The sequence below is a fragment of the Phocoena sinus genome, chromosome 13 (genome assembly GCF_008692025.1).
Source record: "Phocoena sinus isolate mPhoSin1 chromosome 13, mPhoSin1.pri, whole genome shotgun sequence".
Classification (NCBI taxonomy): domain Eukaryota; kingdom Metazoa; phylum Chordata; class Mammalia; order Artiodactyla; family Phocoenidae; genus Phocoena; species Phocoena sinus.
The window spans coordinates 80,629,981-80,657,002 of NC_045775.1; the positions used below are offsets into that span (position 1 = coordinate 80,629,981).

The 27,022-nt window shown below is 49.2% G+C and overlaps 1 protein-coding gene across 2 annotated transcripts; it reads left to right on the forward strand.

The window, feature by feature from the left end:
• The first annotated feature begins 811 nt into the window (after nucleotides 1-811).
• MALL (mal, T cell differentiation protein like) lies at nucleotides 812-25,910 on the forward strand. Of its 2 annotated transcripts, none has more exons than XM_032652973.1 (4): nucleotides 812-964; nucleotides 20,983-21,150; nucleotides 23,362-23,484; nucleotides 25,452-25,910. In XM_032652973.1, the coding sequence occupies exons 1-4, from the start codon at nucleotides 860-862 to the stop codon at nucleotides 25,512-25,514; spliced, it is 459 nt and encodes a 152-aa protein (XP_032508864.1). In that variant the 5' UTR covers nucleotides 812-859; the 3' UTR covers nucleotides 25,515-25,910. The 2 variants fall into 2 exon arrangements, with proteins under 2 accessions (XP_032508864.1, XP_032508865.1); XM_032652974.1 differs by having other exon boundaries at nucleotides 25,499-25,910.
• The last annotated feature ends 1,112 nt before the right edge of the window (nucleotides 25,911-27,022 follow it).

Sequence of the window (27,022 nt, forward strand, 5' to 3'; positions counted from 1 at the left end):
ACATCTCCAGGCCCTTTCTTTAGAGGGAAAGGAGCCACTTGGTCGCTGGGTCACAGCCCTGGAGCTCGGCCAGTAGGCAGGCGGAAGGCAGGAAGGAACCGCTTGGCACCAAGCCTGGCTCCTGGAAGCACCGGCTGGGGTGCTGGGGCAGGGAGGGGGTGCCCACTGGGGTGGATTCTTCCCAGAGAGGGAGGCCTCCTCCGCTGGGAGAGAAAAGTAGGAGAGAGGATGGTGACAAGGGTGCAGAGAGAGAAGGAAGTGCCACGTCCCCAGGACGGGGCAGGAGCTGGAAGTGAGGGCGGCTCCTCGCCCTCTGGCTTGAGGCCCCCAAGGTGGAGAAGGCGGGAGCAGGGCATGCTGTGACCTTGACTTGACCTGGCAGATTCTTGGTCTCCTCACTTGGAAAAGGGGCAACCCAGTCACGTGCCGGGCTGTGGGGAGCCCCAGAGCTGACTGCGGATTTCTTGGCTCCTAGTAGCTCTTCAATAAACGGTCCTTGTTATTCAAGCGGCTCAGCCTGTATTGGTTGGGGTGGTGGCTATAGCTGGCCTCCCCTGGAGTAGCATGCCTGGGATTCAAAACTTCCTTAGGAGGAAAAGTCTAGGAAGAGGCTCCGGCTCTCCTTCCTTAGCGACTCTGCCCCAGCCCGGGCGAAGCCTGTCTGATGCACAAATCACATTTCACTGAGGATTCTCTTGGCTGGAGCCAGTGGAAGGACCTGCTGGGCTGGAACGGTTTTTTTTTTTTTTTTTTTTCCTTCCAGGCAACGTCCTCTGATGGGTGTGTCGGGCAGGAGGTGATATTTGAAGGGCTGCGGGCACGGGCTGTGGAGCCAGGGCGCCAGGCAGTGGGTGAGAGCATGGCCTCCCGCGACCCACCTCCCACCAGCTACTCCCAGCCCGAAGTGCCCTCGGGGATCGTGCTGTTCTTCACCATCCCCTACGCCTTCTTCTTGCCCGAGCTGGTGAGTGGGGCCGTGGGGGCTACCTGCATAAAGCGGGGGCTGGGAGATGCCGGCCTGGAGCTGGAAGCAGCTCCCTGGGGAAGGAGCTCCAAGGCCAGAGCTTCCGTGGCCTCCAGTCTCCCCCATGGGGCTCCAGGCTGGGTGTCCCCTAATCCTTCCCTGAGCACCTCTGGGCTTCTGCAGTATGGGTGGGTCACCTGCTCCCCAAATGAAACCCACTGGGGTAACTGGGCAGGCGACCTGGTGATCGGAGGTGTGGGCGAACTGCTAAAGTATCCTGGGTCCTCAGGAAGATGTTGGGAACGGACTTTTATTATGTGGTTTCTTTTCTCCAACTACTTGTTGTTTGTGCTTTTCTAAAGTTCACAACGGGGGCACTCTGTCTTTCGTTCTGAGAGCAGCTCTTCCAAGATTTTCTTAATTGTCACGTCAGCTAACCTTGAACTTGGAGTTGTGTGGGAAGTTGCTTATGATAACATCTGCCATAGAACAGTCGTGTGAGATGCCCTGGGTGCTCTCAACGACCTGTCACTGCTTTCCTCTCCGGGTCCCTGCAGCTGAAATGGAGCCCCAATCCTTGCTGGGTCCAGAGTGTTCAACAGAATTTGAGTCCGCTCCGAGCCGGCTGTCACCATGTACCTTTCACTGACGGGGATCACAAGTCTGGTGAACAATTTAGGGCAGAGAAGTTTCTTTTGCTTTTCGAGCACCTTCTGAAATATCTAGTTTGTGGGTGATATTTTCTTACCGACTCTGAGTTTGGCAGTGCTGGCCCTGGGCAGGGAGAAAAAGACAGAAAGTGTTTCCAACTTCCAGTTGGAACTGACGGCCCTGTCACCCTGTCATCTGCCTGGAAGGCTGGCCTGATTGAGTGATCTTTTGGCAAACTGGCTAAAGGGAGCCCATTGATGGCAACAAGAAAGCTAAGCCTGGGAGTTCCCTGGTGGTCCAGTGGTTAGGACTCCGCGCTTCCACTGCAGGGGGCTCGGGTTCGATCCCTGGTTGGGGAACTAAGATCCTGCATGCCCTGTGGCACTGCCTTAAAAAAAAGAAAGAAAGAAAGAAAGAAAGGGAAGCCAGCCAGGGTGGGCCCCACGTTTGGGTGGCTCCAGCTGAAACCCCACCCAAGAAGCAGGTTTCTGCCAGGCCTGGCCCCTAGTGGGATACAAGTCAGGGCATCCCGCCAGACTGATGGCATCTCAGCGCTCCTGTGAGTTCTCTGGACCAGGTGTGCCCCTCGCCTCGGAACAGCCACAAGAATGGCCAGGGTCGGGGTCGACTCCTCCCCTTTTTATGGAGCACATGCTCTATGTCAGTCACACCAGCCACCGGCGACAGGACCCATGCCCTCCCAGGTTCCCTGTCTGCTGGACAGAGGCCCGCAAGCACTTCCTCGCTACAGTCAGACGGTGCTTGAGGGGGCGAAGGTCCTGCGCTGTGACACCAGCAAGAAGAGGCCATCCGACCTTGTCACCTCGGAGAGGGGTCCGGGCCTGTCACTGAGGAGGCGACTTTGCAGTTGGACCTCAAAGGACAGGCTGGATTTCCAGGCTGGGGGGCAGGAGAGGGAAAGGCCTGGACCCCAGGAGAGGCTAGCAGGCAGTAGGCTGGAGGGATGGGGCTTCAGGAGTCAGGAAAGTACCGGTGGTCGTGAGAAGGGCCATCTGGTGCCCGCAGCCCCAGGACGCTGGGCTCCTGCAGCAGAATTCCCCGGCGGGGAAGAAAAGTGCTTTGTTATGCTGGGCTCTGGGGCCTTGAGGATCTCAGGGGGTGGGATGATGTCACTGGTTCCATATCGTTCATTTCTTTTTCTTTTGAAATCATTTTAGATTTATAGCAACGCTAGTAACAGTAGAACAGTGTTCCCATATACTCTCTACTCAGCTTCCCTTAAGGGCCACATTTTCTTACATAGTACAACTGTCAAAGTCAGGGAATTAACACTGATCCCATGCTATCCACTGTTCTAATGAACCTCGTTCAGACTATGCTGAATTCCCCACAAATGTCCTTTTCCTGGTCCAGGATCCAGTTCAGAATTCTGCATGTCATTTGGTGGCTGTAACTCCTTCATCTACTTTGATCTGGGCCGATTCCCTCCATCTTTGTCTTGAGACTTTTGAAAATACTGATCAGTTATTTTGTACAATGTCCTTCCATTTGGCCTTGTCGGATGTTTCCTCATTACAACTTCAGTTTTAATTCGTAAGTAACCCTTGTTCATTGCTGAACACTTAGAAAATACGGAAAGAATTATAATCCATGTATATGCGTATATGCGTATTTATACACACGTGAGTATATATTTAATGGGTTTATTCAGTACATGCTCTTCTGCACCTGCTTTCTCCTTAAATGAGCGTTCCTAGCATGGAATATAGGACCAAGTGTGCATCATATCTGGGGTGCGGACGGGAAGGGAAATGGGAGAGGATGGGAGAATGTCCAGTTGGTGGTTAATTCTTTTTTTTTTTTTTAACCGCGTGGCGCGGCCTGCGGGATCTTAGTTCCCTAACCAGGGATCGAACCTGTGCCCCCTTAAGTGGAAGCGCAGAGTCCTAACCACTGGACCACCGGGGAACTCCCTGCTGGTTGATTCTGATCCCCATGAGCAGGAGATGTGCTGGGCTGGAGAGAAGAGTGCAGGCTAAGCCTAGCAGAAGCCCCTCTGTCCCCGGCCGCCTGGGTATGCTGCCTGCTGCCACCCATGGGGCTGACCACAGAGCCCCAGGTCTTGGGGGGGTCCCAGATTCTCAGTCTGGGGGGCCTAAGGCATCAGGGACAGGCGTATGCTTTTCTAAGGCCATGAGTCCAGAGAGGTAGATTCTCAAACTGGGAGCTCAGGCCAGCAAAAAGGGGCAGAGAAAGCAAAATCTATAACCTGGATTCAGATGTGGTCCGTGATGGGGGTGGCCAGGGTGTACATCGGGGGTGACTGCAGGCACAGCTTCCTCCAGCCACTGTTTCCTAAGACAGAGAGGGTCTTCTTATAAAACGAGGGCCCCAAAACACAGGGAGAGCAGAGGGCTCCCCTGAGGCCTCACGCCAGCCCCCCGCTGCCAACAGCCTCCAGCTCTTTTGTGTCAATGATGATGACAGACTAGGATGGCCCAGACACCAGGGGCTCTGCGTGTTCCCTACCAGCTCTGCTCCCCACAGCCTGCTGTTAACGATCTTTGCCTAAGTGGCTTTATTTTAGAGTTTTTAACATTAAAATGCACATTTTCAAACCTTTGTCATAGTTATAGATTGATAGGGAGTTGCAAAGATAGTTCCGAGAGGCCTCCCACACCCTTCCCCCAGCCTCTTCCTGTTAGTCACACCTTTTGTAATAACTCTCTCTTACAATATGACACCAGGGAGCCGACATTCTTAAGCTCTGTCTCTACTTCCATGCCATTTTCTCACACGTGTAGATTTATGTAACCCCTACCACCAAGACACAGAACCGTTCCATCATCGTGAAGATCTCCCCTCCTCCTTCTGTTTTATAGTCACCCCATCTTGTCTTCCTTCACTCTCTCTCACCCCTGGAGACTATTACTTCCATCCCTATAATTTTTTTTTCTATAAATTTATTTTTATTTTTGGCTGCGTTGGGTCTTTGCTGCTGCACGCGGGCTTTCTCTGGTTGCGGTGAGTGGGGGCTACTCTTCGTTGAGGTGCACGGGCTTCTCATTGTGGTGGATTCTCTTGTTGTGGAGCACGGGCTCTAGGCGCGCCGGCTTCAGTAGTTGTGGCATATACATTTATTCATTCTTTTTTAGATTCTTTTCTCATATAGGTTATTGGGTGGATGTAATTTTCACATCTCTGGGGAAATGCCAGAGTGAGTGTGATTGCTGGGTTGTATGTATAATAAAGTGTCTGCTTCACTCTTATTAAGAAACAGACAAACTGTTTTCCAGAGCGGCTGGGCCATTTTACATTCCCACCGGCAACGGATAAGACTTTGGAGATTTTAACATTAAAGTTTGTATTTTGTTTGGTTTACAGTTGAATTCAGATTTCTCATCTGAGAACAATGTTAATTTCAAAACGTAAGCTCCAAGCGTGAGGAGCCTTTGAATCAGTGCATTTTAAGGTGAGAACAGATGTCGTTTATTTTCTCCTTCATTCAGTGAGCAGACATTGTTTATTCCCTCCTTTCCTCAGTGAGTGTGGGAGCCTGCTGGTACGAGTGCCCCACGGGCTGGGGACCAGGTGACTCACAGCCCCACTGCCGGGCTCTTCAGAGCAAACAGCGTGTGGATGGCCGGCCTGGGGCCGGGATCACGTGACCATTACCTGCCCGCTGTGAGTTTTTACAAGATGAAAGGTGGACACACAGCTGGCCCTGGTGACGACAGCTGAGGGGCAGCTCTGTAAATAAGAGTCCAAGGAAGTCTTTTAACTTTCAATCTTTTCACTAGTATTAATTAGATACTTGACTAATGACAAAGAAACAGCTAAGAAGGTTTCTAGAGAGTCAGCCAGTTAAAAGGAGAGTCAATGTGGACACTCTGGTGTTTGATGCTTTCAGCTTTTTAATTTGCCCACACACAGTGGTCAGAAGGAAATACTCTGACCACCCTAGAAGCTCATTCCAGAACCTTCCCGCTGGGGAAGCTCACCTTTACATCTTATCCAGATCCCCAGCTTCCCCTTCATTTCAGCCTGTTTCTTTTTCTACTCTGTTTATATGTAAAAGCCTGTTTGAGAGCTTACTGAGTCCCAGAACCGTCAGTCAGCTGTGTGGGGCTGAGAGAGGGAATTAGGGCTCATCTTGGGCCTCGTTTAGGGCAGGTACCACCCCTTTGTTATAACACTTCTTTAGAAGTTGAGTTTTCCAAAAGGAAAAATCCTTTCTCTTGTTTCCCTCTGCTCCCTTTTCAATTCTCCATACTTCTGAGAAGCAGTAAAAGTAAACTCAATTTGCCCCAGCTTTACTTCATCTTTGTGGCGTCTGTCTTTCCCTTCATTCCACACCTGGTCCCCGGCCACGCCCCTGACCTTGCCCAGCCCCTGCAGGACCAGGGGCCAACAGCCTTCATGGCCAGGGCACCACTGAGACCCAACCCAACGCAGTGATGCCCAAGGAGGGCCCAGGAAAGCTGCGACAGGGCGGGAGGACGGGGCAAAGGGAAGGTAAATAAGTGTGGAGCTGGGAAGAGCAAGTATCCTGAGAAGAACGGGAGGCGCCGTGTGGACAGGAGTCGGATGTCAACCTCCCCAGTTGCCTGGACCCGTTTTGGCTTCCTGGCCCCAGGCCCAGCCCTTACCCTGGGAGGCCCCCCGCCCCTCCCCCTGTGCTGTTCAGGTTCAGTAAAATAGAGTCAGTTGGGAGGGGTAAGCCTGACTCTGCCGCCTAATGGCTGTGAGACCCTGGGCAGGTTACTTGACCACTCTGAGCCTCAACAATGGGGCAGCAGCAGCAAAGATCTCCTAAGACCGCTCTGGGGTTTCAGTAACAACTGTTCTAGAAATGTGAGCCCATGCTATGTTATTGCTGGTGGTCGTCTGGACCTCTTACTAGAAAGCGTGGGTCTCTTGTGAGCAAATCCCAGTTGTAAACCAAGAAATATTTGCTGAGATTCTACTATTGCTCTAGCCCCATGCTTTGCCTTCAGGGGGATACAAGAATAAAAAGGTAATAATAAGAGGGATATGGTAAATCCTGGACCCTGTCTTAACGGAGTGATGCACCAACATTGAAGAGCATCGCAAGATAGGAAACGGTAAAGAGCAGGGGTGCACAGCCTCACTTGTCAAAGGCTCCTGCAGCTAGAGAAGTTGTCAGGACAAGCTCCCTCGGGGTGAGGGCTTGGCATGCTTAAAGAGTTTGGATTAGGGATTAGATAGTTGCTTGTTCAGACTAAGACTTCCTAGGTCTGAGACGTTAACAAATATATAAAATCAAGCTGTAAGGAAAGAAGTCGGCCCCACTTAAATCCCATGTATTCACTCAACAACGTTCTTGCCCAGTCCTTCCTACATGCTGAGGGAGGAGGAAGGGGGTTGGAAAATCTTTCCAGGGAAGCCCAGCTGCTCTCCCAGGGGAGGTGCTCCCGACCTAGAGAATTTCTAGGGCCCAGGAGGTGATGGAGTAGGAAATGCGTGAGGATGAAACAGATGGGTGTTTGTCCCCATGTGGTCCCGGCTCCTGGCATAAATGCCAGTCCGTGGCTGGGCCAGTGGCTGGCCCAGAAGGCGTCAGGTACTGCCACCTGTGTGGGAATCAGGCCCAGGAAGATGAGACTGTGCTGCCAAGAGGGGAGAGTCCAGCAAGCCGCCACCTGCCTCTTGAGTGGATCAATAGCACGTGCTGCACACCTGCTTCATGCCAGGCTCCGTGCCCCACATCGGGGACGCAAAGACCACAGGTCAGAGTCCTGCATCCAGGAGCTCAGGGACTGGGGAGGAGTAGTCAGGAGAGGCTTCCTGGAGGAGGTGACAATTGGTCTGGTCCCTGCCCTCGAGGGTCTGGTCTTAGACAAGCAGGGGAAGGGCAAGCTGAGCAAGTCAACTGGAACTAGAGTGAGTGGGTCCTCGGTGCCTGGTGAAGGGCAGGAACATGGCCACGAGTCACAGGATGTCTGCGGTTCCTGAGGGAAGGAGAAGGTGGGGCCCTCCCCTGAGCCCAATTCCAGGGCTCATCTGGGGACTTCCTGGGGACGTGTGAAGGGAGCCAAGGTTAATAAACATAGTGGGAGCCAAGGAGGGAGAGACCAGGGGGGAGGCCTGGGAAATGGGGACCACTGGGGGGTAGCGGGATGTATTTATCCTGCTTCTTTATATCTTTTCTGTACTTTCTAACTTTTCTAAGGTGCTCAAATTTTTTTTAAAAAGGAAACAAATTTGCCCCTAAAATGCTTAGGTTTTTGTTTGTTTTTTTAAGCCCTTTAGACTTTAGAGTAATAAGAAGGTTTTTATTATCTTAGTTTATGTTACATCGTAAACCTGGACTGCTGAGTCCCTGAGAAGCGGGTCCAGTGGGGGTGGGTGTCTGAATGGGCGGGCGCGGTCCTGGGGGAGGAAGCCGATGTCGGGGGGAGGAAGCCGATGGGGGGGCGGGGGGAGGAAGGCAGAGGTGGCCTGGCCGCTGACTCACCAGCCCCTCCCAGCGGCATCCTGCCCCTCCCAGGCTCACACCCCGGGGCAGGGGCTGATTTCCTGGCGCGCGGCCAGCCCAGTCTTGCGAGCCCTTGTGGGTACCAGGGGTGCGGATATGACTTCTTCTGCCGGGGGCGGAGCGCTGGCCCGCACCATTGTTCCTGGGGTGGACCGAATAAAACAGGGGTCCTCACGCGGAGGCCAAGGGGCCTGGGCCAGCAACTTCCTGCTCACCTTAAAGCCACAGAGAGAAAATTCTCACTCGGGGAGTCAGGACGGAGCGGCTGGTGTATGCAAGGGTCCTGGGTTGAATTATGGAGCGTAGCGCTTCCACGCACTGCCGGGGGCCTGGGGGGCCTGGGGGGCCTGGGGGGCCTGGGGGACCGGGATGGCAGCCCGGGCCGGCCGCGCCCCCACGGGGAAGTCGCTCCGCCTCTCAGAACCGGTTTCCTCCCGGGTCAGAGGAAGTGACCTGCCAGCCCAGAGATCCTCACAGGCTGGGGGCCCCAGATGTGGAGATGGGAGTGGCCTCGTGGGTGCTAAAGAGGACCCACGTGGGCACTGGGGGCCCTGCGCTGCCCACAGGGAGGCCTGCAGCCGGGGGAGGACTGCTGAGGGGTGCCTGACCCCACGGAGGGGCGGGGTGCGGCCTGGAAGAGGCTGGGCACCCCCCCCACCCCCGCCCCCGAGCTGTGGAGGCCGCCGTGCCCTTATGCTAAGTGCCGTCACCGCAGGTAGGGGACGTTCCAGGACTCCCCCGCGTGTCTGACAACCCGCCGTCCCCTCTCCGTCCCTGTCAATGGCTCACGCTTCCCACACAGGCCTCAGCGTGGCCCCCCAGGACGCAGGATGGGGCTCCGGCCGCAGCGGCTGCCAGGGCTTTGAGTGTCCGCCCGCTGGCACAGTGCAGGGAGGGACTGTGGAGAGGGACAGAGGCAGCTAGAGCTGGGGTTTCCACAGCTGACCGTGATGCACTGAAGAAATGTATTTTCATGGCAACTTCGTGTGTGTGTGTGTATGTGTGTGTGTGTGTGTAACTGAAACAAAAGATTCAGGAAACAGTATTTCCCTGTCTATGGACAATGCACTGTAGTTTTTCTTCTAGTCTACTTAACTTTTTTTTCAAAACAAGCTACTTTTTTTTTTTTTTTCAAGCTACTTTTTATTGAAGTATAGTTGATTTACAACGTTGTGTTAGTCTCGGGTATACAGCGAAGTGATTCAGTTATACGTATATTTTTTTTTCAGATTCTTTTCCGTTGTAGGTCATTACAAGTATTGAATATAGTTTCCTGTGCTAGACAATAGGTCCTTGTTGTTTATCTATTTTACATATAGTGGGTTGTATCTGTTAATCCTAAACTCCTAATTTATCCCTCCCCCCTTTCCCCCTTTAGTAACCATAGGTTTGCTTTCTATGTCTGTGAGTCTGCTTCTGTTTTGTAGTAAGTTCATTTGTATCATTTTTTAGATTCCACACATAAGTGATATCATATGGTATTTGTCTTTCTCTGTCTGACTTCCTTCACTTAGTATGATAATCTCTAGGTCCATCCACGTTGCTGCTAGTCTACTTAACCTCTTAATGCTGGTGGTGACTAGATGGACTTCAACACCCACTAACAGATCTCAGCCCGCATTTGGAAGGCCCGATGCTGGAGTCACTGCAGCGGCCTCAGGGAGGCTGGCACAGGCAGAGCCTGCTGGGTGGTGGCCGAGTGTGGCCTGGGGGTCACGGGGAGCCAGTGAGGGGGTGAGGGGTGTGGGTGATGTGTGCAGACTCGCATCCCACGTCCTCAGCAGGGCTATGACAAGAGCTGTCGCTGGCTCAGACCGGCTCCAGCAGAAGGGAAGTAGACAATCTCATGTCCCGGGAAGCCCGAAGTTAGGCAGGCTCTGCCTGGGCTGGTTCTTTGACAGTGCAGCTGTGGATCCATCTTTCCTTCTCTCTCTCCTCTTTTTCATCATCGCTCCAGGCCTAATACCAGACACAGCCATGCCCAGAGTAAGAGTGGAACTGTCTCATCACTGAGGCAGGAAGTAGCCCTTCCCAGGAGTCCCCAGAAGGCTTGCATCTCACTGGCCAGGGCAGTCACATATGTGTCCCAGCCAAGGGATGCGTTGAACCTAACGCATGTTGGAAAGTCACCCACTACATCCTCCCTCTCCCCACGCCACCCACCAGTACGCCCAGTTGGGCAATTTACTCCACAGAAAGAATTTTAAAAAGACAACTATCTCTGCAGTGTTATTTACTGTGGCATCATCTATAACAGGGAAAAGCTAGAAACATCCAACCTCCTTGCCCTGGGGCCTTATTGAGTAGATGAAGTTTTGTCAACTTGATGGAATGTAATGGTGGCATTGAAAGTATAGTCACGCCTCATTACTCACGGATCCTGCATTTGCAAATTCACTTACTAAAATGTATGTGTAACCCCCAAATCAATACTTGTAGTGTTGTCACTGTCATTTGAGGACATGTGCAGGGTGGAAAAACATTTAAGTCACAAATTTGAGACACACACGGTAAACCTGAGGTTGATAGCTGCCTTCTTACAGCTCATACTGTAAACAAGGTCCTTTCCCAGGTCTGTTTAGTGCCATGTCATGCATATTTTTGTGCTTTTGGTTGGTGATTTTGCTGTTTAAAATAGCCCCAAGTCCTCTGCTGAACTTATTTCTAGCGTTCCTGAGTTTGACAAGGCAGTGATTTGCCTTACGTAGAAAATACGTGTTAGATAAGCTTATAGTTATAGAGCTGTTGGCTGAGAGCTCAATGTTAATGGATCAACAGTATATATTAAAATAAGGTGTCTTTAAACAGAAACACACATAAAACAAAGTTATGTGTTGATCAGTTGATGAAAATATTGTGACCACAATCTCACAGGAACCTAGCTCTGTATCTTCCCAGGAGCAATGCTTCACGATTCACAACAAAATTTGCCAGTGCTGAGGGCAACTTTACAGAACTACCTTGAACGACAAGAATCGACTGTATTATTGAGCCACGTAGCAAAATAGAAAAATATGAAAAGTTGAATACAAAATGTATGTTCACTATGATTTACAACTTTATAAAGAATATGTATACACCAGCACTAGGCCTGGGAAGAAACATACTAAAAAATTCCTTTGCTGTTAACATTATTTTTACAATCAATTTAAAATATTAGGGTTGAAAAATAATAACAGATCTAATTCCTGGCATGCCGTTTAAGCCATTAAAATCGCCCTGGAGTTAAGGCATTTTGAGTGGACGGTACCAAACTCCCGAGGGACGCGTGCTCTGGCCACAGTGGCACAAACAGAGGGTGCTCTGTTCAAAGGAGCTGTGTCTCTCGGGCATTTGCACCAGAATTGCCCGATGGGGTCCAAAGTGCAGCCCCTGGATGCATCCCCTCTTATTTTTCCCGTTTAAAGGAGGTGCATCAAACGGGTAGTTGTACGTTCATGTTCACAGTAGCCCTACTCACAAGAACCAAAAGGTGGAAGCAGCCCACGTGTCCATCGATGGATGAATGGATAACAAAATAGGTACATGGTATAATGGAATATTATTCAGCCTTAAAAAGGAAGGAAATTCTGACAACAGGGATGAACCTTGAGGACGATACGCTGAGTGAAATAAGTCAGACACAAAAGAACAAATACTCTGTGATTCCACACATATGAGGTACTTAGAGGAGTCACATTTATAGGGACGAAAGAAGGATGGTTGCCAGGGTTTGGGGGAGGGGGGAAGTAGTAAGTTATTGTTGAATGGGTGCAGGGTGTCAGCTTTGCCAGAAGAAAAGTATTCTGGAGATGGATGGACGGTGGAGATGGTTACACAACGACAGGAATGCACTTAATACCACTGAACTGTACACTTAAAAATGGTTTAAATGGTAAATTTTGTTCAGCGTGTTTTACCACAGTTTTTTTTAAAGGGGAGGGGGGTAAGCAATGGCCAAAAGACCCTGGACTCACACAACGTGGGCCATGGACACCTGAATGTGAGGGACAATCATTTTCTTCATCTCGAGACACCTCAGTATCAGAGGGAGCCCTCAGGTTGTTCTGGTTCCCACCGTGGACAAGGCCAGAACTTGTCCTTCACGGAGCCCGTTCCTCCCGGGCCATCAGAATGGGTGAGAGCCCCCAGTGCACTTGGCACTGCTGACCTCCTGGGCCTCCCCGTCTTGAGTCAGGCCTTTTCCTCCCAGCCTGCATTTTCTGAGGCTTCGTGGTACAGTCTGCGTTCACCCGAGTACCAGGAAAGGGAAGGAGGGGCCGTGAACGCTTCATGAAGATATTAAGGCAAGTGGTAAGAAAAGGAATGCAGTGCTGGTGGTGAGTGGACCAGCCAGGCTGAAATACCGCCCAGCTATGCAGAAAAACCTGCCACCTGTAGTATCACCTGTAGTATCGCCAGCATCTCTTCCCGGGTCTCAGCACCTGGTCTGCCCCACCTGGACCACACCTGCCAGGTGCAGCCAGGAGCCCAGGAGCCAGGTGTCTTCTGGCTCCTCCTACCCCCCTCACATGGGGTCATCCCTAGGGCAGCTCTGTCTTCAGAAGCTCTCAGGGTGTGAAGTTCACTGCCCTGTGGCAGCCCAGCCCCTGCATGGGCCCTTCGGAGGCCCCTCAGCTCTCTGCTGCTCTGTCCAGGTGTACAGATCAAAGTAAAGGCAATTCTCCCCAAAGGAAAGGCAATTCTCTTTTTGTCTCTCCCATTCAAAATCTTCTTTTAAAAATTTTTATTGGAGTATAGTTGATTTACAATATTGTGTTAGTTTCAGGTGTACAGCAAAGTGAATCAGTTATACATATACCTATATACACTCTTTAAAAAATTTTTTTTAGATTCTTTTCCCACATAGGTCATTACTGAGTATTGAGTAGAGTTCCCTGTGCTGTCCTTATTAGTTATCTATTTTATATATAATAGTGTGTATATGTCACTCCCAATCTCCCAGTTTATCCCTCTCCTCCCTTTCACCCCTGCTAACCATCAGTTTGTTTTCTACATCTGTGACTCTATTTCTGTTTTGTAAATAACTTCATTTGTACCAAGTTTTTAGATTCCACATATAAGCGGTATCATATGATATTTGTCTTTCTCTGACTTACTTCACTCAGTATGACAATCTCTAGGTCCATCCATGTTGCTACAAAATCTTTTGACTTTTGAAACGAGCATCCATCATCCAGCACAGCGTCTTTCTTCTTTCTTTTTCAGTGTATATGTTGGTGATTTGGATTAGTTTAAACCTTCCCAACCCTGTCCCTGAGCCAAGAAATTTTCCTCCCAGGAGGCCAGGGCACTGATTGGTTTATGGAGTCTCATTCCAGAAACATTCTGTGCATCTACAAACAGATACACATAATACACAAGCGCACACACATACATTTTCTTCTTTTTCTATATAAATCATAGCACACTGGGCACGCTGGTCTCTGCCTTGTGCAGTTCTTAGAGCTTGTTGCATTTTGGGATACAGAGTTTTCATTCTTTTTGAAGGCTGCTGAACATTTCATTGTGCAGACATAATTGTGTTCACTAGCCCCGTCTGAATGAACATTTGGGATGTTTCTTTATCTTTCTGTAGCCAGCGAGGCTTTTTTGGGGGGAGGGGGGTTGAATTTTTAAAGTTTATCTTATTTATTTATGTTTTATACAGCAGGTTCTTATTAGTTATCTATTTTACACATATTAGTGTATACATATGCCAATCCCAATCTCCCAGTTCATCCCACCACCACCACCCCTGACATCACTTTCCCCCCCTTGGTGTCCATACGTTTGTTCTCTACATCTGTGTCTCTATTTCTGCAGCAAGGCTTTAATAAACAACCTTATACATTCATCATTTTGTGCGTGTGCATTATTTATAGGCCAAATTCCAAAAAGTGAAATTACTGGGTCGAACCCTATGTGCATTTAATGTCTTGATCAATATTGTCAAAATAGTAGATTGGCTGACAGCACCGTTATTTAACCTGGCGATGGCAATGGCAATTGACTTCAACCTGGGGGCTGCAGGTGGGCTTTGAGGGTCTGTGAGTCCCAAGATTTGTAGACAAAAATCGTGCACGTACATCGGTACATTTTTCTGGTGACCAAGGCTTTCATCAACTCCGTAAAAGGGTCTGCGCCCGCTAAATGTGCTCGCTCACCCCACTGGTTAGTCTTCCAGCTCTGACAGAAGTGAACTTCCCATCCCTCAGGAAGGCTGGCCTTGGAGTTTTCCACTTCTGGGTCTTTCTCGGGGAAGATTCCCTCCAATCTCATTATAGCTAATAACATGGCCACAAATGGTTACTCAACACTCACCCTGTCCCAGAGAAACTCATCTAGTTTTCACAGAAACCAGGAGAGAGAAGCCATCCCCACCTCCTCTGTTTGATGGACCAGGACATTGATCCATGGACGCATGGATGAGTTAAATAACCTGCCCAACAGGCAGAGGTGGGATTCGAATCCAGGAACATTGATGCTTCCTGTCTCATGAACTGAAGCGGATGAGCCTGGAAGCAGAGAGGGGCTTTGGGGGTTCTCAGTCCTGGCTGCATCACCTGGGGATCTTTTAACAGCGCAGCCTCCCTCACCAGTTCCATCAGAATCTCTGGGGCAGGATCCAGACCTTGGGGCTTCCTCCGAGTCCCCGGATGGTTCCGGGAGTAGCAAGACTCGGGGTGCTGCTCTGAGGGTTAAGACTCAGGAATCTAGGTACCCTTATGCCATATTTTTGGCTTAATTCTTTTCCTTTGTTAAGCATTTTTCAAAATAATAATTATTGGCGGTATAGTGGTGAACATAGCTGCCTTCCAAAATAATAAACATCCTCCAAAAGTGACCAAAGTAGGGCTTTTTAAAGAGTATCATTTTCAACTCATGACTTGCGACTTGGTTGATATAGTCCAATCCCATAGTAGTTATTATATTTATTTAGAGGTCCAATTGTCCCATCTTTGGCCAGCAGGAGCCTTCTGAATCCTTCTGACCTAACCCCAGAAGCCTTTGCTACCTGCTGTGATGAGGTATCATGCCCAGCTTCTCACCCTAGACATGGAATCAGCTATCGCTCCCATCTGGGTGCTGTTACCCCAGTTCTCATCCTCTAGTTCTTTAACTAGCTCTCTAAACGTGAGGGAGCTATTCTCCATGTTCTAGAGAAGAATGAGTAATTAATAAACTTCTTGTTAAGCTCTGTCCTCCCTTAAGTGATCCTTTCCAGTTTAGGTTCAGCCTTTAGAAAATGCATAGATGGGGCTTCCCTGGTGGCGCAGTGGTTGAGAGTCCGCCTGCCGATGCAGGGGACGCGGGTTCGTGCCCCGGTCCGGGAATATCCCACGTGCCGCGGAGCGGCTGGGCCCGTGAGCCGTGGCCGCTGAGCCTGCGCGTCCGGAGCCTGTGCTCCGCAACGGGAGAGGCCACAACAGTGAGAAGCCCGCGTACCGCAAAAAAAAAAAAAAAAAAGAAAATGCATAGATGAGTAATCTGTGTTTGTTCTTAAGGAACAGGCTTAAGAATTGGCCAGAATTGTATTTGAAATACACTTGCTCAAAATGTCTGCCTCTAATAAAATATTCTTCCGAGTTGAAGGCCAGCCCCAAACATCTAAAAATATCTCCTGCTCTTGAGAAATATAAAATGAGGATTAAAAGGAGACAGCAGTTTAGGTTGCCAAAGAAAATTTGGAAAGCTAAATATAAGTTAAAAAAAAAAGTCAAGACACGTACTCGAAATTGCCTTCCTTGTAACGAATCCAACCTAGGCTGCTTGAAACAGAAACAGGATAACAAACTCCACTGGGTTTCAGTTCACCTGGAGTCTGTCCTTGGCCCTGGTCCCTTCAACTGTTCAGAAGGTAGAGGGTGTGGAAATAAAAAGTAAATAACATTCCTCTTTGTAATGTTGATTATGGATTATGCAAGCTTTACGCCAAGAAGATTGCCGTGCAATTTGAGTAGATTCCCAAATGCTCAGAGGCCCTACCTTTAGGGTGTGAAATCTGGTTGTGAGGCAAGACAGCACAGGTGCCCTACCCTGTGCCCTGCGTGGCCTCAGACCTCAGTCCCCTCCGGGGCAGCAGCACCTCACAGACTGTGGTGAGAATGAAGTGGGGACATGTAGACTGGTGCATGCAGCAGTGTCTGCCCAGGGTGGCCTCTGATCGCAGGAGCTGGGCGGGGACCCCTTTGCCAGCACTGACAGGCCGGCTGGGGCTGAGGCACACTCTCCCGCTCCCCGGGGCCTGGCACAGGTGAGCTGCCAGTAAGTGGCGGCAGGTGTCAAGTGGCAGCTGTCTGGTCTTAGAAAAGCCCAAGGGAGTGAGAATTGCTGTACAGAAACGAGGCCGTCTGAGTGAGTGCATTTTATAAACTGTAAAGCCCCTAGTGAATGTGAGGCGGTGGTGGGCTTATCACTGAATCAGTTGAAAGAATGCTGTTTGATACCCTTCCCACCTTCTTCGTTCCAGGCCCTGTGCTGGGAACTAGGAATACGGCGGTGAATGGCACAGACCGTTCTCTGTCCTCGGAGGTCTCAAGTGAGACTAAAATTTTACAGGTTCTGGTGCAGTCACTGACTCCCGAATGCTATTCCCGCTAATAGCCGGCATTGTTCGGGTACTGGCGGTGGGCCAGCATCTTTATGCACTTCCCATGGCTTGGTGGGGAAGGTGCTTGGCGGGTACCCACAAGCCAAGCCCTGGCACCTCCCTGAAGCATCAGCTCCCCGGTCACTGGGATCAACAGGCAAGAGCCTGGGGACAGCGGCTCTCATCCTGCATCGGTCCCTCCTCAGGACAGGGCAGCCCTGGCTCACTCACTGGCAGTCCCAGGCCCAGCCTAGGACTTCCAAAATTCACTTGGGGATTGTTTGTTGAGGTCTGGGGAGATGTGCTCCCAGAGCTGGTGCTTTCAGAGGCGGCCAGGCTTCCGGGGGTGTTGCCCAGCCCTACAAGAGCCTAGGAAGCTGTGACTTGTTGTCAACTCTCTGGTCTATTCTGGCTTCTCCTCCTGGTGCCTTTCTCTTCAGAAGAACCTGAGAATTCTCCATAAATTCAAACGTACTTTTCCTCTCCAGGACAATGGCAGTGGGAACGTTATTGTTTATTTGTAAGATGAGAACTCTACTCCCAGAAAAGCAGGACCTGAAAGCTGCATATCTTTCAGCCGAGCTGGACAAAAGTAAGTGGAGTTGTTTATCCAGAAAGTCTCCAAGAGCATCATTCAGAACTGAGCTACACCCACAGTCGTGATCACAATCAAACTTCAATAAACATGGGAGGGAAAAAGTGAACAGGAATGAAAGTTAACAGAAGCCACAAACTAGAGAATCAGGCTACCAAGACAAAGACAATGGAATCATCAGATATTGAATATAAAATAAATACCAAGCAAAATTAATGAAAACATACGCGACACCTCAACGCCCTGTACCATTATTGCACAAACTGCAGAACACCAGAGACAGCAGGAAGACTCTAAAAGCATCCATATACCTAAGACAGATTCCACAGCAGCAATGAAGCTGGAGCAAAATGGAATACTATGGAAAGATGTAGAACACCGTGGGAAAATACCTTCTAAGGAAATAATTGTCAGGGGGGAAATAAGGACAGTTTTCTGACAAACTGACTGCTGCCATCTGACCTTTCCTAAAGAAGCTACTAACAATTGTATTGCAGGAAGAAAGAAAGTGATCCCAGAAGAATATCAGAGATGCAAGAATATCTTCATTTCTTAAGGCAATCTTAAACTTGACTGAAAAAGCACAGTCTATAAAAGAAAAGATTAACATATTCAATTACTTTAAAATCAAGAACTCAGTTCACCAAAAGACATCATAAAATGTGAGACATAAATTGGTGCGGCCACTATGGAAAACAATATGGAGGTTCTTCAAATAATTAAAAATAGAACTACTATATGATCCAGCAATTCCACTCCTGGGTGTTTATCCAAAGAAAGCAAAAACACTAATCAAGAAGATATATGCACCTCAGTGTTCGTAGCAGTGCTATTTATAGCAGCCAAGATATGGAAGCAACCTGAGTGTCCATCAACAGATGAATGGATAAAGAAGATGTGGTATATACACACAATGGAATATTACTCAGCCATAAAAAGGAATAAAATATTGTCATTTGTGACAACATGGGTGGACCTGGAGGGTATTATCCTTAGTGAAATAAAGCAGAGAAAGACAAATACTGTATGACTTCATTTATATGTGGAATCTAAAAAATAAAACAAATGAACAAGTATAACAAAACAGAAAAAAATGTGAGAGACATATGCTGGCAGAATATATCTGCCATATTTATAACAGTTAATGAGATCCACACTATTAGGAAGAATTCCTATGAATCAATTAAAAAAAAGACACATCTGTAAGAAATATGTAACCAATTAAAAAACAACAATAAAAAATTGCACAGAAGAAGAAATACATGAAACATATGAAAATAGAATCAATATTATTAGTAATCATAAAGATTAAAATCTAATGAGAAACATAGAAAATCCCAAGGAACCTACCAAATAACATCCTCCCCCTCAAAAACCAAAACCCTCCTTAAAGTAATACGTGAGTTTAGCAAGTTGCAGGATACAATATTGACAAACAAAAAGTCAATCATATTTCTATCTGCTAGCAAGGAAAAATTGGGAAATGGAAATTTAAAAAAACAACACTATTTACAATAGCTCCCCCAAAATAAAATACTTACGTGTAACTATAAGAAAATGTGTACAGTATCTGTCTGCTAAAAACTACAAAACGTTGATAAAAGATGTCAAAGAACATCTTAATCATTGGAGAGGCATACCATGTTCATGGACTGGAAGACTCATCATAGTAAAGATTTCAAGTCTCCCCAAATTGATCTATAGATTTAACACAATCGAAATCCCATCAGATACATATTATAGATATTGACAACCTGATTCTAAAATTTATGTGAGCGACTTCCCTGGTGGTGCAGTGGTTAAGAATCCACCTGCCAATGCAGGGGACACAGCTTCTAACCCTGGTCCAGGAAGATCCCACTTGCCGTGGAGCAACTAAGCCCGCAAGCCACAACTACTGAGCCCGCGTGCCACAACTAATGAAGCCCGCATACCTAGAGCTCATGTTCCGCAACAAGAGAAGCCATGGCAAAGAGAAGCCCGCGCACCGCAACAAAGAGTAGCCCCCACTCGCCACAACTAGAGAAAGCCCGTGAGCAGCAAAGAAGACCCAACATAGCCAAAAAGTAAAATAAAAAAATTGTTTTAAGTAAAAAAAATTTTAAATAAAATTTGTGTGAAAAGGCAATAGAACTAGGGAAGGGGATGAGCTTTCTCCTGAGATGGACAGAAATGTGAGTCACCTGCACTGACAACTATTTTGAGTGCTGTAACTCTAGAGAAAAATTTTTTTAAATCTAGTAGTGTGAATCCTCCAAACCACAAACCCAAGAGACATCCTTGGCTCCCTGTTTCCCATCACTCCGAATCTCCAGTGGTCTCATAGTCCAACAGATTCTTCTTTTTCAGAATTATTGTATTACTTAATAAAAGATATACTCCCATGTACCTTCTATGAAGTGAAAGAAATAGAACGTTATCTTTGGAGGCCACTGTACACGCGTTCCCAATCCCATAACACTCTTCCTCAGAAGGCTCATTCTCAGGAGGTGCTGATGAGGGTTTTCAAGGAATTGGGGAATGGCAATGAGTTCAGATTTTGTACCTGTTAGACTTGAAACGCTTGAGGGGGAGGGCCAGGAGTAGGGTGAGGCAAGTGGGGTGCCTAGGGTGCAAATTGTAATGAGGCACTTGCTCTCCGGGGTCATACAAGTGCAGAGAGATGTCCAAGTAGAGACATCAAGCGGGCATGCAGGGCTGAAGGCTGCAGAGAGACAAATGCCCTGCACTGGGTTCCTGGGATCGCCAGCCCATGTGGTGCTTAAAAGCACAGATGTAACAAGGGGGAACCCAGGAGACTCGCCAGGACATTCTAAGGAGGGCCAGGAAGGAGAGGAGACAAACCAAGAACAAAACTCCTTGGTGCTCATGTACATGTAAACCCTTGTCCTCCAGGTTTCTAACTGAATGTGCTGTCTGGTGGACATTTAGTTCCTCCCTGGGCTCACCAACATGGCTGCAAGCTCAGCCCCAAAGCAAACAAATGCAGAACCCGAGGCAACAGGAAAAAGTTTTGGCTTTTCCGCCAAAGGGATAATAAGTGGCTAGACAGAGTTGAGAGGTGATTTAAATGGAACTGTATTGCCCAGCTGCTAACTGACTCCAGGGCGTCAGATACTATAGACAGGAGGCTCCAAACCAAATATCCACAGGGCCAGGCAGACACTGTCAGTGGACGAAGGGAGCCAGAAGGAGAATACTATTCCACAGTGCAGGTAAGCAACTGGAAATGTGCCACACGATGGCATAGGGATCGGGAAGGTTGGGGATGTGATCCACTGAGAACTCCAGGTCCTTTTTAAAGAGCCAGTCACAACTGGTTTCAGGCTACTCTGGCCTGGGAAATGGGTTCACTGTGGCCAAAACTATGGATTTCTCAAGAAAATGTCTGAAATCTGAATTTTTCGTGTGAAATACCCCGTTTTAAATGTTGGCAACTTACGAAGGAATGTTTCAAAAACTCTATATGCCAACACTGTTTGGGCCAAGAAGACACATCCACAGCCCAAATTTAGCCAAGTCCTTCCATTGGAAACTTCTGTGTTAACCAGGTGTATTTCCTAACAAAATTTACTCTGACTCAGGGGCCAGCCTTCCTTCCCCATTTCCCTCTTGAATCCCACCTAACTCCACCTGAAGAGCGTTTAACCAGAGCCAGAGGAGGAGAGAGGTGACCTGCAAAGGGAAACGTGCCCCACACCAGCCAATAAAGCCCCTTCTTCTGTGGTTTTCTCTTACAGATATTTGGGTGCTGGGTCTGGATCCTGGTGGCCGCCACCCAGGTAGCAAACCCACTGCTACAAGGATGGGTGATGTACGTCTCGCTCACCTCATTCCTCATCTCCCTGATGTTCCTCTTGTCTTATGTGTTGGGATTTTACAAAAGATTCGAGTCCTGGAAAATCCTGGTAAGAACAAGTGAGAGCGACCCAGGCCCTCAGGCTCCTCCCAGGCCAATGTCCTGGGTGTGGTGAGGACAACAGGCCCTCTGGGCGGGAAGGAGAACCAGAGACCTTTCCTGGCCTGGGCCCCTAGGGCAGCGGTCCCCAACCTTTTTGGCACCAGGGACCGGTTTTATGGAAGTCAATTTTTCCACGGACCGGAGTGGGGGTGGGCAGGTGCTTCAGGCGGTGATTCGAGCAATGGTTCAGGCGGTAATGGGAGAGATGGGGAGCTGTGGGGAGCAATCGGGAGCGGCAGATGAATCTTTGCTCACTCCCCCCGCCCCTCACCTCCTGCTGTGAGGCCCAGTTCCTAACAGGGGCTGGGGACCCCTGCCCTAGGGAACCGCCACTTTTTGTTTGAATGTGTTTACTATTAGGTCGGAATGAAAGCTTTTCTCTGCCAGAGTCCATCCTTCACTGTATTCCCCCCATTGCCTCCCTCATTAGGGAATATCCATGGCCTGTCTGCTCCTGCAGCAAATGCATCTGGAAGCGTTTTCCCTCTAGATTTAATTTATGGTAAAATCATTGGAGCAGCGTTGAAGGAAAGGCCATAGAAAAAGACTCACCCCAATCTCAAGACCCTACCACAATCACCTATCACAATTCATTCTTCCATATTCCCGGCAAATTTTATGCAAAATGTATAAATCGCACTGAACCAATAATCTTGGGTGTAGAGTCTTTCGTTTAATATTATGTTGTTAAATTTGTTTCATCCCATCATCTCGATAACCACTGAAAGTTTTTCTATATTGAACAAGTCAAAACATATACAAAAAGTAGGGAGGATTATTTTATGGGCCCTCAGGTAACCATAACCCAGATTCCAGAATTTTCAAGATTTTATCATACTTGTTTCACCTAGCCTTTATTTTTCCCCCTGAAGAATTTTAAAGCAAACCCCAAACATCATGTCATTCCATTCCACACACGTCAGTATCCCTCCAAAAAATACACAAATTTTCTTATATTATCACACTTACATAAAGTTAACAATAATTCCTCGGTATCATCAAAGACGCAGGTCACATTCAGGTTTCCCCCATTGTAGCTGAAACGTCTTTTTGCAGTTAGCCTGTTTGAATCGGGGTCCTCACCACGCCCACTTGCACTTGGTAGTGATGGTTCTTGGGTACTTTTAATCTAGAATGATTCTCCCTGACGGGGACTTGCTGAAGAAACTGGGTGGTCAGGTGTCCTGTAGAAGGTCCCACATTTTGGGTTTGTTTGCTTCTTCCTGGTGTGATTTGATTTGCTCGTCTAGTCCCTGAATTTTCTGTAAGCTGGAAGTTAGCATCTATAGGCTAAACTGAAGATGGGTTAAACCTTTCTGGCAAGAACGCTTCTTAAGTGGCTTCAAGTCACATCACACACAGTGACTGGTGGTCCCTCTGTGACAACCTTACCCCATCAACTTTTTCTCTTAATGCTTTCTTTCATCTACTGATGAATGTTCTTTAGGGGCTGCAAAATGCCGATTTACCTATTATGACATTTCTCCCAGAATTGATAACTATGGCGTCCTAGTGGTATCGAAAACTCTGCTGAGAGTTTAGCATAGAGGTTCAAAAATTGAAGTCTAGAGTCAGATTAGCCTGACTCTGCCGTGTGTCAGCTCGGCCTCAGTTTTCTCATCTGTAAAGTGGAGATGTTAATAGTAGCAGCCTCATGAAATTAGCTGCGAAGATGAAATGACACATGTGTATATTGTTAGGACAGCGCCCAGCACACAGCAGGTCTTCATAACACTAATGGTTAGGAGCACAGGCTTGGCGTTAACGTGGCCTGGGCTCAAATCCTGGCTCAGCTTTTATTCACTGACTTTAACCTTGAACTTCTCTTTCCTCAGAATGGCACTAACGATAAATAGTACCGACCTCATAGTTGACAAGGTTAAGTGAGATAAATGGGGAAAAGGCTTAGCCTAGAGCTTGGCTGGGAAGCACTCAATAAATGGATGTTCATACAGGTATTATTATTGCAGTATATTAATCCACTATTGTTCACCACATAGAAATTTCATTAGAAACACTGCAAAAGAAAAAAGCAGGAGTTTCGGGAGCAAGCTAGTCTCCTTTGCCCCCTCTTCCCAGCTACGTAGTCAAAGAGGAAAGAGTTACCTGCTCGCGTGTCCGCGTGACTGTGGCCATGGCCTCTGCTCCATCTTTCCAGGACAGCCTGTACCACGGGACCACTGGCATCCTGTACATGAGTGCCGCCGTCTTACAAGTACATGCCACGATCGTGTCTGAGACCAAGGACCTGAAAAACTACTACATAAACACTGCAGCCTCGGTGAGTGCTGGACAAGGACATGACAGCAGCCACCATGGAGGGAAATGCAAGAGGCTTAATTCTGTCTCCCGCAGAACAGATGTTCCTGAGCCCTCAGGCAGAAGAAGCCTTGCAGGATAGGAGGAGGTGTGTGTGTCTGTGTGTGTGTGTGTGTGTGTGTGTGTGTGTGCACGCACACGCACGCGCACGCAGTCAGGTGTGCCCAAGCTTGCAGGGTACCAAGCCCAAGTTCAGGTGTCATCTCTCGTCTCTGGTTTTCTTGCCCCCTTACACCCACTACGCTACCCTCAGAATATGCTTTTCCAAAACACACATCTCTTATTGAAAATTCCTCAGTGACTCCCATGGCTGCTGGAACGGAGCCGGAATTCCTCAGCATGGCTCAAGTTCCCGTGTCCTTTTATTTCAATGACAGACGTGCACAGGGTAACATATTGGCTGACGGAATCCGAGGCAAGGTGGTCCAGGCGAGTCATGGGACGAGCAGGACTCCTGGACTTTAGGTCCACTGGGACCGGAGACTCTAGGCCAGCAGGGCCCGGCCTTTCCAGTCCCCGCGAGGCAGCCTCCTTCCTCTCTTGGTGGGATGGCGCCCTCATGTGGCAGCTGGCTCACAGCTGGGGAATTTCACCTCTGGAGCCGCCTAACCTTCCTTACACCTTCCCAGGAAGGTCTAATACCCAGGCTGGGTCCCAGTCCACCCCCACCTGTCGCTGTGACCGGAAAGGTCCTGTGTCAGTCGGGGACTCCCACAGGGATCAGGCAGCAGGAGGAAGGGGTGTGGCGCAGGGTCCTGACCCCACTGTAAGAAGGATGAGGTGACCCACGAGGGCGGCCTCAGGGGACTTTGGCTGCCTTTCCGGCCTGTCTGCTTCCTCCCATTCCTGGCCCAGCACCACTCTGCACCCCGCAGCCCGGCTGCTCGCCCTTGCTCTGCTGTTCCAGCCACATCAGTCTCCTTGCTGCCCCTGGACCCGCTCTCGCCTTGGCCTTGGCCCCAGGGCAAGCACCGCAGCTCCATCTCCTTCTGGGTGAGGCCGTTCCCTCCCTGTCCCCTTCCTGCTTTGTTTTCTCCTGCGCGCTTAGCCCCACCTTCCATACCACTCTACTGGTTTATCTTGCTTATTTTCCGCTTCTGCCACTGAAATGTAAGCTCTAGGAGGACAGGAGTTTCTGGATTTTGTGCAGCATTATTGCCACAGTTGCTCTTGAAGCACAACAGGCGCTTACAAGACATTTGTTGGATGAATGAATGAATGAATGGAACAGAGTGTGAGTGGACAGGGGTTGAAGTGAGGCTGGAGTCGTCAGCTGCGCCAGGACATCTTCAGGCAGTGCAGTTGGGCGACTCTGGGGATGGCTTTGGACGTGGCGGGTTGGGGAGGGACCCCTGGGGAGGGAGGGGTGGGAGGGATCACAGGTTTGTGGCTTGGGTAGCTGGATGAGATGAGGTTCCTGGGGCCGACTGAGCTTGTGAGGAAATGCCAGGAGTTCAGTTTGGACCACAGAGAGGTCGTGGGGCCTCTGAGGCTCTGAGGGGCTGAGAGGTGGGTGCGCAGATTTGATTTCTGGACCAGTGAGTGAAACTTGTCATCAGAGCACAGACAGTGGCTGCAGGTGGGTGGGGGGAGAGTGCCCAGAACCAGACAGCAAGAGAGACAGACACAGAGAGAGAAAGAAGAGGGGAAAGTGTCCAGGGCAGGGATGGAGATGGACCCACTTTATGGCCAGGTAGAGGAGCACACGTCTGCAGATGAGAGGGACGCTGCACAGTCACAGTGGGACATGGGGATGGAGCGTTTCAAGGAGGATGGAGAGGCTGGCCAGTGGTTGCCGCCCTTAAGCCAGGCAGGGCTGGGGCAGGGAGGGGATGAGGCAGGGTCAGAACAAGGGCCTCCCAGCAGCTGAGGGCCTCTGTGGGTTGGGAGCAGGCATCCCTAAGGAAGTAACTCCCCGGACTCTTCCAGTTATTTGCCTTTATCACCTCCCTGCTCTACATCCTCCACGCCTTCAGCATCTATTACCACTGAAGAAGCAGGGAGCTGGGCCGACATGGGAAATGCTCTTTTAAAGCCTGGAGTATCAGCTCCCCAAAGAGGTTTTCAACCTGGGCCATCCGCATGATAACCAGAAGCTCAACGATGACATCACTGGATCAACAGACCATCTTTTCAGAACGAGTGATGAAATCGCATGCTGGGCAGATCTGTTCGGACATTTTAATTCATTGTGATGAATATGAAAAAGCTGGGAGGAGGGCTTTGTTGTTTTGTTTTGTTTTGTTTTGTTTTGTTTTGCCTGGGAAAGTAACTATCTCTTGGAATTATCTGACAATGAACCTCACTCTTCTAGAAAACTAACATCTGTAAGCCCTCACTACTGAAAATTCCAGGTCTACCATCATCAGGCCTGTTTGGGGATTCTGCCTCAGCAACGAGATTCCCCACAGCAGGTCTATGGGAACCTTCATTATTTTCTTAAAATCGAAATGGTGCTGTCAACGCTTTCAGATCTGAAGACCCACAGACCTTGTTCCTGGCCCGTGGTCCTGTCTCTGCTTCTCAGCAGTGGTCCAAACCCACTGCCCCCTCCCACGCTGCCCGACCCCCATTCACATGCCCTCCCCTTTCCTCCCCAGCTTTGGGAGCCAAGGGAAATCTGTGTAAAATCAGCTTTGAGAGTAGATTTGTGGGGGAAATAAGCGATTGGTTCTAGAAAATTTTTACACAGCAAGACCTGGGGGAGGGGAGGAGGGGTCAGGGAGGGAAGGGTGTAACCCGCTTCTCTGTAACTGTAAGTCAGGCCGCTCTGCTCAGAGAACTGCAGGGCTGCAGGACACCTGGGTCAGGCCTCCAGACCCCACCCCCTAAGGACTGGGAGTCACCCTGTCCCTCAGAAAAGACCATCAAGGAAGCCGGCAGGACGTTACATGCCAGGATTCTCCTCTGAGCTCCTGTCACACGTGGGACATCCATGAGGCCGGAAAGGACCCATCCCAGGGTTCCTACTGTTTCCCATGCATCCCTGAGTGGTCCAGCTGGGAGGGGCCTGGAACCACCCAGCCAGCCTCCTGCAGTGAAGGGCTCCCAGGGGCCAGGACATGCAAATGCATTTGCACTTCGGGGCCATTCTCAAAGAAAAGGCACAGAGAAGTGTACAATCGAGGTGCTGGATTCCCAAGTAAATGTTTTTCAAAAGTAGGCTGTGCCATCTGGCGTTTCTGTCCCTGTGCTGGGGTTCCAGCTGCTTGGCCTCAATCTCTAACGTTGAATCAGGGCTCAGCCCCTTAACTGCGTGGACCTGATGCCATTTTGAAATGAAATAAATTATTATGTGGAAGGGACTTGTCTTAGCCTATTCTAGGGCTTACAGTTTTGTATTGACTCTTTTCTGCTCCTGAAGGGGAGGGGAGGCAGGAGGGGAAGTCACCGGAGGGAAAACTCTGGCTTCATTCCCTGCTCACTTCCTAATCGCCCCCACAGCTTGAAAAGCCACCGTTCATCTCTCACTTTCTTGCCTGGTGGCTATCTGAGATGGT

Coding starts and splice junctions, on each gene's coding strand:
- MALL (XM_032652973.1), top strand. CDS start 860: ATGGCCTCCCGCGACCCACCTCCCACCAGCTACTCCCAGCCCGAAGTG. Junction 965..20,982: donor CCTTCTTCTTGCCCGAGCTG/GTGAGTGGGGCC, acceptor TTTCTCTTACAG/ATATTTGGGTGCTGGGTCTG. Junction 23,485..25,451: donor ACATAAACACTGCAGCCTCG/GTGAGTGCTGGA, acceptor GGACTCTTCCAG/TTATTTGCCTTTATCACCTC.